Below are 14075 nucleotides of genomic sequence, written 5' to 3' on the forward strand. Positions count from 1 at the left end.
TCAAAAGTGCTACACGGCCACACATACCACTAAATCGAGGGGCGTGGCCATTTTACTGGGGACTTCATTATCTTACACGCTGCTAGAGGAACACTCTGACGCAGAGGGAAGATTTCTATATCTCCTGCTCCAGATTGGAGACACTGTTTATACACTGCTCAATATCTATGCTCCAAACAGCCCTAACAGCACTTTTTTCTCTAATCTATATCAGTTTTTATTATCTAAACGTATAGACAACCTTATTTTGGGTGGAGATTTTAATGCTGCTCTTTCCCCACATCTGGACAGGTCTTCCAACTCGCCACATGACAATCAGACTGCTCAAATTATTGTAAAAATGATGCAGCACACTGGTTTGTGCGATCCTTGGCGCGTGCTCCACACCACGGAGAAAGACTATACGTTCTATTCACGGGTGCATAATGTGCATTCAAGAATAGATTATTTTCTACTTACTGATACCTTGTTTGAAAAGGTGGAAAACACAACAATAGAAACCATTGAGGTGTCGGATCATGCGCCAATTACATTACGGCTCTTTCTGAACCCGCCAAGATATCCCTTGAGGCATTGGAGATTTCCATCATATTTGTTTAATTCAGAGGATTTTAGGGGATTCCTTCAGACACACTGGAACAACTTTCTAGACGATAACATGTCATCCTCCTCAGACGCGCCCTTACTGTGGCGCACCTCTAAGGCAGTGATGAGAGGCCATATTACTTCCTACCTGATACATCAAAAGAGGGAAAAAAGGACAAAATACCAACTTTTGCATACGGACCTATTGACTACCCACCAGGCCTATCTGACTGATCCTACAGACATACTTAAAAAACAAAATTATCTAGAAGCCAAACGACTCATTGATACTTTCACTATTGCCCAAGCTACAAGAAGTATAGATTTCACAAAGAACCATTATTATAGGTGGGGCGGAAAGACGGGCAGCTTACTGGCACGCCTGACTAGGCCGTTCCACTCTAGACGCACAGTTGTACAAGTGAGACACCCAGAGAACCATCAAGTGGTCACATCAGAAAGGGATAAACAACAGGCCTTCCTAAAGTACTATACTGAACTATACAGAGAACGGCCATATAGCTCACAGGACACGTGGGATCTTATATCCTCGACTGCACTACCAAAAATAACGGGAGACCAAAGGGAACAGTTGTCAGCTCCAATAACTATTGAGGAGGTGCAGTCGACGATCAAGTCCCTACACAATAACAAGTCACCAGGACCTGATGGTCTAACTGCTGAGTATTACAAGATGCTGCAGCCAGATATCACCCCCATGATGGTGGATTTGCTTAATACTATATACGCACAGGGGGAACAAGTGGAAGGCTTCCATGAAGCCCATACAATTCTTCTACCCAAACCAAATAAAGACCCTCTTGAGGTAGGCTCATATCGCCCGATATCCCTACTAAATGTAGACTACAAAATACTCACTAAAATCCTGGCGGATCGCTTGCAAGAGTTTTTACCAGGTTTACTCATACCCTCACAACTGGGCTTTACAAGAGGCCGCCACTCTGCCCTGGGAGTTAGGACAGCTGTAGCCGCAACAGTTCTTGCTAAACAACAAAACTGTCCTCCCTCACTGCTACTCAGCCTTGATGCTGAGAAGGCATTTGACTCAATATCATGGAGCTTTCTGAACACGGTTTTAAGGCACAGAGGCTTTGGCGATATTTTTCTTAGATTTCTACACATCATACAACATAACGCAACCACTAAACTATCCATAAATAATTTACTATCTCCTCCAATCATTTTGGAAAGGGGAGCAAGACAGGGATGCCCAATCTCACCGATACTTTTTAATCTGGCACTGGACCCACTATTAAGGTACTTGCAGAAGTGGCCAGGTCTTCAGGGATTACAATTTGGGAATACTGAAATTAAAACGATGGCTTTCGCAGATGACCTTTTAATCTTTATGTCAAGACCTCGGGTCAATTTGGGCCCTTTGCTTTCAATAGTAGAGCAAAAGGGAGCAATAATAGGTTTCTCAATAAATGTGACAAAATCTGAAGCTCTGATGCTCACGGGACCTGCAAAACCTACGTGGGCTCAAGATTACCCTATCCAGTGGAAAACCCAATCTATTACATACTTGGGTGTTCAAATTACTAGATCTCCAGCAGAACTGCAGCGGACTAACCTGCAGGCATTTATCAAATCATTACAGGACGACTTAAATGCGTGGAGCAAATTCACCCTCTCTTTTATAGGTCGGGCAAACCTAATAAAAATGATCTCCTTCCCGCGGCTGCTATACCTGTTTAATGTCTTACCGTTCTATCTAAGACCCGTAGATGAACGCAACATCAATCGACTATTCCGCAATTTCATATGGCAGGGAAGGAGACCTAGAATTGGACTGTACATCCTCCAACAGCCTAAAACTAATGGGGGAATCAATTTCCCAGATGTTAAATTATATAATCTGGCAGCCAATATGCGGATCCTTAGGGACTGGCTGAACGGTACATCCACGTATTCATCCAATAACGTAGAATCATCTCTGATAGATAATAGGTCCCTGGTAAGCTTATTACATTCCCCATATCCCTCATTAACATCAGACCATAAAAATAACCCCTTATTTATGTCAATGTGGAGGACGTGGGTGGTGGTACGTAGGAGGCTACACTTGTCCAGTGGTGTTTCACTTGCACAATCATTTTCCAATAATCCTAGTTTCCATGATGGAAAGGCACACCCCATCTTCTCTAGATGGCAGAGAGAGGGTTTACGGTCCATTGGAGACATAGTTGACATACAGACAAGGACCGTCATTTCATTTGCTCAGGCATGCACTTTGTTTGATTATATACGCGCACACCCTTTCCACTACATGCAGCTGCAAAGCTACGCACATAGTGTCATACACGCTTTCAATGACAATGACTGGCAGGACAAATTACTGAACAAATTGAATACATGCACTCAGAATAGGGGCCTGGTCTCGGAGTACTATACATTCCTCCGTCCTTTGATACAGTATGATACCGTGGGGGTAGGAATTACAAAATGGCAGGTGGATGATGTCTCCTTTACACCATCTCTTATCTTGCGGGCATTACAGAAAGCACTCAAATATATATCTTCTGTCTCTTATTGGGAAATGGCGTTACAGATCCTGCACAAGACCTATGTTTCACCAAAACGTAGTTATCTGATGGGGAATCTGGCGAGCCCGGCCTGTTCTAGATGTGGGGAATCTGAAGCGGACCACTATCACTGCTTTTGGGCCTGTCCACAAATTCAATTGTTCTGGCAGCGTATATATACCTTCGTGTCGACGCACACCTCATATAACATCACACTTACTCCAGCCTGGGCTCTCTTTGGTCATATTACGGATAGTGATGTCCATATACCATACCATGGTAAAAAATTCCTTTTTATTATCTCAGCTGCAGCTCGTAAGACAGTTCTGCAAAACTGGTTGGCGCCTAAAGTGCCCACACTGCGACTTTTCCTAGAGAAACTTGCTTTTCTGTTTAGAATGGATTGGATAGATGCTTCCCTCCAAAAGGAGAGGAGGACTCAGACATTCTTTGACACATGGGAACCATTTATAGCGATCCTTCCGACTCACACTAAGCAAGGAATTAGAGATTGTTTTAAGATGACTACTTGGTTCTTGGAACAAACAATAGCAGGTCGTCCGCCTCTGTGAGGATGACTCGCGGATTGGGTCATATAAACCCGAGGATGTAGGAGTGGAAGCCGGGTGCTCTCCCCCCCTTCCCCCTTCCTTCATTTCCCCAGATGTTTCCCCCCCCCCCCCTCCCCCCCCTCCATTTTCCTAAATATTTTCCTCATACTTCTCTGTCTTTCTGCCCATTCTGGCATAACGTCAAAATATGGCAACGATAGATAATAAAGACCAACAACAGACCTTTTAGATTAGCCATTCTACTTATTTGTTATGTCTATGTAAATTATTTTATTTTCTTACTCCGTATTGCTCGAAATGTGACGTAACATTGTCTGATTGATACAAGAATGTGCAGATTTTATATTTGTATTGACAAAAAAGTTTAATAAAAACATTATTGAAAAAAAAAAAAAAAAGATTTATGTGAACGCATCTGAAAAAACTCCAACAAGCCAGTGACTGATTAGAACCTGTGACTTCTCGGCATTTAGTGGTCACTACTCACCTGTGCGGTTATCTGTAGTTATCTCTTTACACCGCTCATCACCCCTCACATATGTCTCTGTAGTATTAATATGGGGCAGATCTTCACCCTGAAACAAAGATTGTAAAAGTCACTGGCAGATGGAGACATTTGAGACGATCCAGACAACATCTAATGTCTACGATCATCTTTACCCTGTCATCTCCACCAGATATAAAACATACACTGAATGGCCACAATACTAGAGACACCTATCTAGTAACACGTAGGATCTTATCTGCCCTTCAGAACCTCAGATATTAATCACGTCATAGATTCCACAAGGTGCTGAGATTGTTCCCCAGGAATTCTGGCCCATGCTAACAGGATAGGTTCTTGTACTTTCCGCAAATTAGATGGTGCTGAGATGCTCTGAATAACCAATTCTACCTCGTCCCAGAGATGCTTTACAGGGTTAAGATCTGAGGACTGTGAAGGCGGGAAAGCAAGGAAAACTCATTGTCATATTCCTGGTGTAAAAGGAATGGAAGATCCTGGCACCTCCTGAAGTGAATTGATTTATGACATTACATATCCTACAGCATCACAAATATACCTTTCTTTCAGGACACTGATGAATAGTACTGTAACTATATGGTTAATACCATTGTTTATTGTAGTCACTTTTATGTGATAGTTATGAACTGTTGGCAACTGAGCAGGGGAGGGTCAGACCTGCAGCTGGGCAGGTAAGGGTTATAGAGGGTCATCCCTGCTGTTGGGAGGAGTCTTGGGAGAAGTTTCTAGGTGGTTTACTGTATGCACAATAGACTGTAGTTGTAGTGCATGCTTCCTATATGGAGCGCAGTAGAGTGAGGTTGTGCTATTGCTCATTGTTGGCACTTGAGGCATGATATTACGTGTGCGGTCCAAGAGTAACAGTTGCGTAGAAATACATACTGTCATGCTTGGCCAGTTCGAGTATTGTGATGCAATCCCCGTTTGAGTTATACATCCGACTCTTCCCTTATACTGGTGGATAAAACAAGACTGAACATAACCTTCACAGCCATCCACAACTTATAGGGAAGATCTCATGACACCTTCTTTCCATCTACCTGATGATCCTGAGGAACATTGGGATCTTCTTGTTTACAGTCCTTGGGAAGAAGAGGACCTTGAAATCTCTCTAGTGTTGTCTTCTTACTGGATAGAACTGAAACACATACAGGGACTGAATTGATTCTTTATATACAGATACCGTATATACTCGAGTATAAGCCGAGATTTTCAGCCCAAATTTTTGGGCTGAAAGTGCCCCCTCGGCTTATACTCGAGTCATGATCGGTGGTGGGGTCGGCGGGTGAGCACTGTCATATACTTACCTAGTCCCGGCGATCCTGGCGCTCCCCCTGCCTGTCACACTGTCTCCGGGTGCTGCAGCCTCTTCCCCTGAGCGGTCACGTGGGACCGCTCATTAGAGAAATGAATAGGCTGCTCCACCCCCCATAGGGGCGGAGCCGCATAATTCATTTCTCTAATCAGCGGTGCCGGTGACCGCTGACAGAGGAAGAGGCTGCGGCACCGAAGACCAGCTGTCCGGGGGAAGGAGCGGGACGCCGGGAGCAGGTAAGTATCGCATATTCACCTATCCTGGTTCCACACGCCGGGCGTCGCGCCATCTTCCCGGCGTCTCTCCGCTCTGACTGTTCAGGCAGAGGGCGCGATGACGCATATAGTGTGCGCGCCGCCCTCTGCCTGATCAGTCAGTGCAGGGAGACGCCGGGAAGATGGCGCCGAGGAGCTGCAAGACAGGTGAGTATGTGTTTTATTTTTTTTTATTGCAGCAGCAGCTATGGGGCAATAATGGACGGTGCAGAGCACTATATGGCACAGCTATGGGGCAGAGCACTATATGGCACAGCTATGGGGCAGAGCACTATATGGCACAGCTATGGGGCAGAGCACTATATGGCACAGCTATGGGGCAGAGCACTATATGGCACAGCTATGGGGCAGAGCACTATATGGCACAGCTATGGGGCAGAGCACTATATGGCACAGCTATGGGGCAGAGCACTATATGGCACAGCTATGGGGCAGAGCACTATATGGCACAGCTATGGGGCAGAGCACTATATGGCACAGCTATGGGGCAGAGCACTATATGGCACAGCTATGGGGCAGAGCACTATATGGCACAGCTATGGGGCAGAGCACTATATGGCACAGCTATGGGGCAGAGCACTATATGGCACAGCTATGGGGCAGAGCACTATATGGCACAGCTATGGGGCAGAGCACTATATGGCACAGCAATGGGGCAGAGCACTATATGGCACAGCTATGGGGCAGAGCACTATATGGCACAGCTATGGGGCAGAGCACTATATGGCACAGCTATGGGGCAGAGCACTATATGGCACAGCTATGGGGCAGAGCACTATATGGCACAGCTATGGGGCAGAGCACTATATGGCACAGCAATGGGGCAGAGCACTATATGGCACAGCTATGGGGCAACGGTGCAGAGCATTGTATATATGGCACAGCTTTATGTGGAGCATCTATGGGGCCATAATGAACGGTGCAGAGCATTATATGTGGCACAGCTTTATGTGGAGCATCTATGGGGCCATAATGAACGGTATGGAGTATCTATTTTTAATTTTGAAATTCACCGGTACCTGCTGCATTTTTCCCCCTAGGCTTATACTCGAGTCAATAAGTTTTCCCAGTTTTTTGTGGCAAAATTAGGGGGGTCGGCTTATACTCGGGTCGGCTTATACTCGAGTATATACGGTAATTGTAGGCCATGTGTATTTAGTCCCGTCTATTACCTGGTGATGTGAGGGGCTGGAAAACCTCCATCATGACGTCATTGTACAGATCTTTGTGTCCTTCTAAATACGTCCACTCCTCCATGGAGAAATAAACGGTGACATCCTGACACCTTATAGGAACCTGACACATACAATGATATCATCATCTCCGATCCCTCAATAGGGTTACTGTATAATGTCCAAGCATTCCCAACAGTGTCACCTTTCCAGTCAGCAGCTCAATCATCTTGTAGGTGAGTTCTAGGATCTTCTGGTCATTGATGTCCTCATGTATCAGGGGGTGAGGTGGAGGCCCCGTGATTGGGCTCAGGGGTCTTCCCCATCCCTCAGACACATGGGCCTGACAGCGCTCACCAGAGGTCTTCTTCACTACTGTGTAATCCTGGTTATGGAGAGACACATGAATAAACCTCATTACAGACATTTCCAGAGTCCTCACCTCTCAAGTTCTGTCCATCTGTTATTCCCATGGATAAGAATGATGCAATGTGGCGTCATAAGAATCTCTCACCTCTCCAGTAAGCCGGAAGAGGATCTCTAGGGTGAGGTGTAATATCTTCTCCCTCATCTTGTCCCTGTCCCTTTCTATCATTGTAGGGTCACTCAGGAGAATTCTCTTATATAGAAGATCTCCACTGAGAGGATCCGATATTGTAGAGACCTGAATGGGGAGAAGATGACGATGGAACATCATAAAGATCCCATGTAAGAAATCTCTGGAGCTGCTACCGGCGTCACATGATCACTACATCCAGTCATGTCCCGTCCTGCCCTCTGTATAATGCACAGTCCGATTACAGTCACATAGAGAGATTTATCACAAAACTTCAACCCGGCACCAAAAACTCAGAAAACCCGGCACCAAAAACTCAGAAAACCCGGCACCAAAAACTCAGAAGTAATCTAAAAAGAAAACCTAGGGCAGAAATATTGATACTAATGACTTAAAAAAAATGATAAACACAACAATATTGAAGTGCACACACAGAGCGGCCGATGTAACTGACCCTGCGGCCACATGTGCACAGGGTCAGAGATATCAGGATCTACAGAAAATAGGGCAGATGTGGAGGATATTAACCCCACATACAGGAGTTACCAAGTACAGGTGGTGGAGAGGGACTGGGAGGAAAAAAAAGGGGAAGGGGGGACAATATTGTAAAGACCACACAAAGAGAGAGAGAATTAATAAAGGATTAAATATAAAGTGATCAGCAGTAACATAGAGACTAACTGACATTGTGGTCTGTATGTAAAAACTGATCCAAACATGATCCTCAAAGCACACAGTCACACAGTCTGTCACATGTATACAAGATGGTTGTAGTTCCCGTTTCCCAGCCCTGATTCTTCATCTCTGGTTCCAATCCGTTTTCTTGCCTCATTCCTCCTGCCTTGGCATCTTTGAATAAGTCTCTACCTTTCTTGCCTGTGCGCATGCGCTGATATCCATGGGGCCAGCATTTTCTCTGCTGCGTCTATATCCGGGCATGGTGTGGCTTTCGTCTCATCCTCCCTGCCCTTGTCATTGACAAAGTTGGGTTTTCCGTCACGTGATCCATCCCACCCCTGATGACGCAAAGCAGGGTGTGTTCGCCTTCTGAAGCTGTCCAGTGACTGCTCCATTTTCGGCAATGATGCTTTGTGACAGAGCAGTTCTGATTGGCTCACGGGAAGTTAAATAGTTCTCTCCATTGGTTTGATGGTGCCCTCTGACGAAGGCTAGCGCCAAAAAGTGCTTTGGGGCTGACGCCATCCTGGCATGAGGGACATATGGATAAATATTAGTCCTTTACTTTTTCTCTTCATATTTGCAGCCCTTATTCACAAACTCTAGCTTTACCTCGCTACATACCACTATTACTTGGCTTTGTATGTTATTGGATAAATGACATCGATCTCCCATTATGTACTTATTTGTATACATTGTTCTTACACCATCAGTATAATGTACTCGCTTCCCCTCCTGCTGTGTTTGTCGCTCTCTAGTGTTTCCCCTATTTTTAAAAAACTTGTCTTTTATGTACTATTTCTATTCAATCATATATAGTACTATTGCACCTTTTCTTGGCTGTACACAATTATTGTAGGTTATGTGTATATCAGGTGTGCCACAGCCGCCTATTCTTTTTTGTTACATGCTCAACTTTGGTGCTTTTAATTATTTTAACCCATTTATTACTACTTTCTTACTATTTATGCACCAATTTGCAGTACTGCCCCTTTTGTTCCCAGTACAGGCAGTAGAGTGGGACTAGGAGACACTGGCTTTCTTCAGGAATTCATTATCCCAGGTGATTGCCAGGCTATTCAATGGAGCTCTTTCTCCCAAACCTCTGTCAGATTTACATTCAGCTTCTGTGTGGTTTGTCTCTCTGTGCCTTGTGTTCTGTTTGTAGATATTTTGTTGCCTGACCTTGGACCTTGTTCTAACCATCCATCTGTTTAACACCTTCTGCTCTGATCTGCTATCATCCTGGTATTCTGACCTCAGAACTTTACTGACTATATCTTTGTCTCTTCTTTCTATTTATGAAGTACCTTCCTGGCATCTGACCTCTGACTGATTCCTTGACTATCCCATCTCATGGCATACAATGAAAGATAGCAATAATAACGGAATAAATATAGAGATATCAGCAATAACATACAGACAAACTGACATCAGTGTGGTCTATATGTAAAAGGAATACAAAAAAAAAAAATCGCTCTCAGCGGAAAAACACTAAATAATAAGCTTCTAGATACAATACTTTTTATTGGCTAAGTAAAATAAAATAAATTATGTTAAAAAGTGAGCTTTCAAGACTTATTAAGTCTCTTCATTAGTCATGGAATAACAAACTATCTGAACAGCGATGAGCGAAACCAAACTGTAAAGTTCAGAGTTCGTACGGGAAGATGATGAAATCCGAAAATGTGCCGAATAAGTTTGTTGAAAAGCTGCAGCACAGCTAATCAACAAGCTTTTAGGCAGTGGGCACTTCCAGAGCCATCACAGACATGCCCAGTATTGGCATGGCTGTAATTGGCTGGCGCAACACTTCACCCAAACTGTATAAATGGTGGATCACGGCTTGTGCCACTATTTTACGCTGAGCCTGGTGCAGCGAGCTTCAACAGCCTAAAAATTCTAGTGCAATTGCTCCCAAGTACCTGTATACCTCAAATGTGGGGAAAAGCTACTGTTTCGGCACATGGCAGTGCAAGTTTCCTACAAGAATGAGAGCACATCTCCAGCCACGTCAAGATGCTAGGACAGTTTTGGGCTTAAGGTCAAGAAAAGGCATAGAGTGTCATGCCTCTGTCTCCCTGATGAAGAATTTGTCAGTCAGGTCGCGGAGTGGGGTAAAGATGGTGGGTCTCAGGACAGGACTTGGACAAGGACTGATGGAGCACAAAATCAAGGGAAAAGCACTAAAAAGAGACTGTCTTAATCTGTATGCTGCAGCCATGTGTAAATGAATTACACAGTAAAGTCGGTCCTGTTTATCCGGACCCAAGGTCTTCTGTCTCTTTTGTAGCCGGATCTATTCCCATGGCCAGGAAGGTAACGAGAGCTCCAGAAACAAAAGTGAGGAGGAAGAGCACTACAGGAATGTGGTTCTCACTGCTTCAAAGCAAGGGAAGTGTCTGCCTCCTCTGCTGAATAGCATCTTCTTGAAGAATGGATCACAATTACTTTATTCTTTAAAACATGGGGAGTGTGTGTAAGTGATGCTTTTACACGTGTTTTGTGTGGGGCTTGTGTAAAGGGTATTAGAGAAAAAGTACAGAAAAAAAAGTAAAGCATGCAGAATTTTTAAGGAAAATAGAAAAAATTGGAGTCCGGCTCAACAGGACTGGATTTTCCTTTCCTTTTTATTTTTCAAAATATTTGTAAAAATTTTGTGCAAACAAAAGAAAAATTTACATGGTCGACATGACCCAGATGACACATTTCGACTGCACTAGGGAGTCTTACTCATGAGTGAGGTAAGGGCAAGGCCGGCATCTGAGCCCCAGGTGGATTAGCATAGAGCAACTGGGTGAGCTGGAATTAAGTTCTATATGTATAATTTTTATATTTTGATTACTGGTCTCATACACTGCAGTACTTGTGAGAGTCCACTTATAGCTGAATCTCACAGGCTATGGTACCTTGGGGTCATCACATGACCCCAGAGTGGCGTATCAGTGGTCAAGGGGTTAATATAACAACTTTCATATTGTATATGTTGTGTCCTGGAGCACAGCAATGTTTGGCCATAGGTAAAGGGTTTTCTGTCTGTAATCATGTGGCAGTGTGACTCCATCCTCACTCTCAGTTTCTGTTACAGAGACCCCCAATAGGACATATAGTGCACAAAATTAAAGGGAACCTGTCACCCCGTTTTTTCAAGATGAGATAAAAATAGCGTTAAATAGGGGCAGAGCTGTGCTTTACATTAGTATATTTTTTGTGCCTTTATTCCCCACTTATGCTACCGAAATACTTTGTAAAGTCGCCGTTTTGGGCTGTCACTCACGCTGGTCTGGTCATATGGGCGTGGTGACATCGCTGTTTCTCCCCCAGATCCTGCTCATCTTTCCGTTGGTGGCGTAGTGGTGTGCATATGCCCAACAGGCGAATCCACTGCGCAGCTGAAGGAAAAGAGCACGATCTGCGCTATTCAGCGGTTTATCAGTGGGCGCGGACATCTTCCTGAGGCCAAGTTCGCATCTCGGCTTCAGGAAAATGGCTGCCGCGATCTCCATCTGCGCTCGCGCGGCATCCCGCGGCCATTTTCCTGAAGCCCCGGGAAGCCGAGCATCTGCACACGCGCGGCCTCAGGAAGATGGCCGTGCCCACCGATAAACCGCTGAATAGCGCAGATCGCGCTCTTTTCCTTCAGCTGCGCAGTGGATTCGCCTATTGGGCATGCGCAAACCACTACGCCACCAACGGAAAGATGAGCAAGATCTGGGGGGGAGAACCAGCAATGTCACCACGCCCATATGACCAGACCAGCGTGAGTGACAGCCCAAAACGGCGACTTTACAAAGGTATTTCGGCAGCATAGGTGGGGAATAAAGGCACAAAAAAATACACTAATGTAAAGCACAGCTCTGCCCCTATTTAACGCTATTTTTATCTCATCTTGAAAAAACGGGGTGACAGGTTCCCTTTAAGTACACCCCATTGGAAGAAGAACATGTGACTCTCCTGGGAATATTATAGTCTTGCTGTGTGTTGGGAATCTATATCCTGTCTGTGGTCATTACATGAGTGCAGGTTTTACAGCTCTTCACAGTAATACACAAGTGATCATCAGAGCAAATGTGCAGAGTCCCGGTGCCCCCCAGGACTGAGTCCTGTCCCCTCTATCACACAGTCCCTGCCCCCCCATTACCGCTCACCAGTGCAGACTTCTCCCTTCAGCTCTTACATGAGGAGCCGGCTGTACCCTAATGTGCAGAGTCCCGGTGCCCCCCAGGACTGAGTCCTGTCCCCTCTATCACACAGTCCCTGCCCCCCCATTACCGCTCACCAGTGCAGACTTCTCCCCTCAGCTCTTACATGTGGAGCCGGCTGTACCCTAATGTGCAGAGTCCCGGTGCCTCCCAGGACTGAGTCCTGTCCCCTCTATCACACAGTCCCTGCCCCCCCATTACCACTCACCAGTGCAGACTTCTCCCCTCAGCTCTTACATGTGGAGCCGGCTGTACCCTAATGTGCAGAGTCCCGGTGCCCCCCAGGACTGAGTCCTGCCCCCTCTATCACACAGTCCCTGCTCCCCCATTACCGCTCACCAGTGCAGACTTCTCCCCTCAGCTCTTACATGTGGAGCCGGCTGTACCCTAATGTGCAGAGTCCCGGTGCCCCCCAGGACGGAGTCCTGTCCCCTCTATCACACAGTCCCTGCTCCCCCATTACCGCTCACCAGTGCAGACTTCTCCCCTCAGCTCTTACATGTGGAGCCGGCTGTACCCTAATGTGCAGGGTCCCGGTGCCCCCCAGGACTGAGTCCTGTCCCGTCTATCACACAGTCCCTGCTCCCCCATTACCGCTCACCAGTGCAGACTTCTCCCTTCAGCTCTTACATGTGGAGCCGGCTGTACCCTAATGTGCAGAGTCCCGGTGCCCCCCAGGACTGAGTCCTGTCCCCTCTATCACACAGTCCCTGCCCCCCCATTACCGCTCACCAGTGCAGACTTCTCCCCTCAGCTCTTACATGTCGCTGCTTCCTGCACAGAAAACCCTTCACTTCCTACAAGCCCCCATCCTGCTCCTCCCCCCATGTGACTGATCACATGACTGTGACATCATCACAGGTCCTGGAAGCAGAACTCCAAAGGGTTATAATGGTAGGGTCTAGAACAGTACTGATTTTTTGAGGGAATGAGGTCACCTGCAAGGGCCTCCTTCAGACCAGTTAAGATCCAATAGCAGAATGGTAGTGACTAGATGGGAGGTGATTTTTTTGAGAACCCCAGTTTACCAACTCTGCTGTAGACAGATCAGTGCTGAAGCGATAAATCGGATCAAAAATTCCTCTCCGATGTAGTCAGCTCAGCACTGAAGCCACTAGAATTTAGTCATTATGGTGAGTAGAGATGAGCTAATATTTCAATGTTTGGTTCAGATTACGTTCGCTGAATTTGCAATATTTGCCAATTAATTTGTTGAATATTTACCGAACATAACAGAACGCCATTCAGGTCACTGGGAGGCAAAATCAAACGCATGCACAACATCTTATAATGGCCCCAAAAACACATCAATTGAAGACAGACCCCAGGAAAGTGGCCTCAATTCACCCACAGTACAAATTGGAGCATGGCACACAGCAATCAGCCAGGCATGAGGCATCGGGGGTCTGGGACAGGATTTACAGCTTTCAATTGAGCGTCACAGTAAGATGAGGTGGGTGAGGGATCAGTGTTTTGCCCATTTGCTGGGAGCACTGATACCACATGTAACACCTCTACCTGCTTTCATGCTGAGCCACACTCAGGTGGCACAAATATCAATTTTCTAGACTACCATTGTCAGAAAAATGTAAGGATACTAGTGTATGGGCATTACAATTATAGGAGACTCGCTCCTTTAAACTGGGAAAAC

General features: G+C 45.7%; 1 protein-coding gene across 1 annotated transcript in view; it reads right to left on the minus strand.

Annotated features, from left to right (window-relative positions):
* The window catches only part of LOC143767274 (uncharacterized), a 34598-nt gene extending 21323 nt beyond the window's left edge, over positions 1-13275 (minus strand). Inside the window, exons 1-6 of the mRNA XM_077255482.1 lie at positions 13157-13275; positions 7503-7652; positions 7194-7373; positions 6989-7112; positions 5267-5364; positions 4191-4278 (exon numbers count right to left, since the gene is read on the minus strand). Of these exons, the coding sequence (XP_077111597.1) occupies positions 4191-4278; positions 5267-5364; positions 6989-7112; positions 7194-7373; positions 7503-7583 (571 nt within the window). The 5' untranslated portion in view covers positions 7584-7652; positions 13157-13275. The remainder of the gene's footprint in view (positions 1-4190; positions 4279-5266; positions 5365-6988; positions 7113-7193; positions 7374-7502; positions 7653-13156) is intronic.
* Between the last annotated feature and the right edge of the window lie 800 nt (positions 13276-14075).

This window comes from Ranitomeya variabilis, chromosome 4, assembly GCF_051348905.1.
Source record: "Ranitomeya variabilis isolate aRanVar5 chromosome 4, aRanVar5.hap1, whole genome shotgun sequence".
Classification (NCBI taxonomy): domain Eukaryota; kingdom Metazoa; phylum Chordata; class Amphibia; order Anura; family Dendrobatidae; genus Ranitomeya; species Ranitomeya variabilis.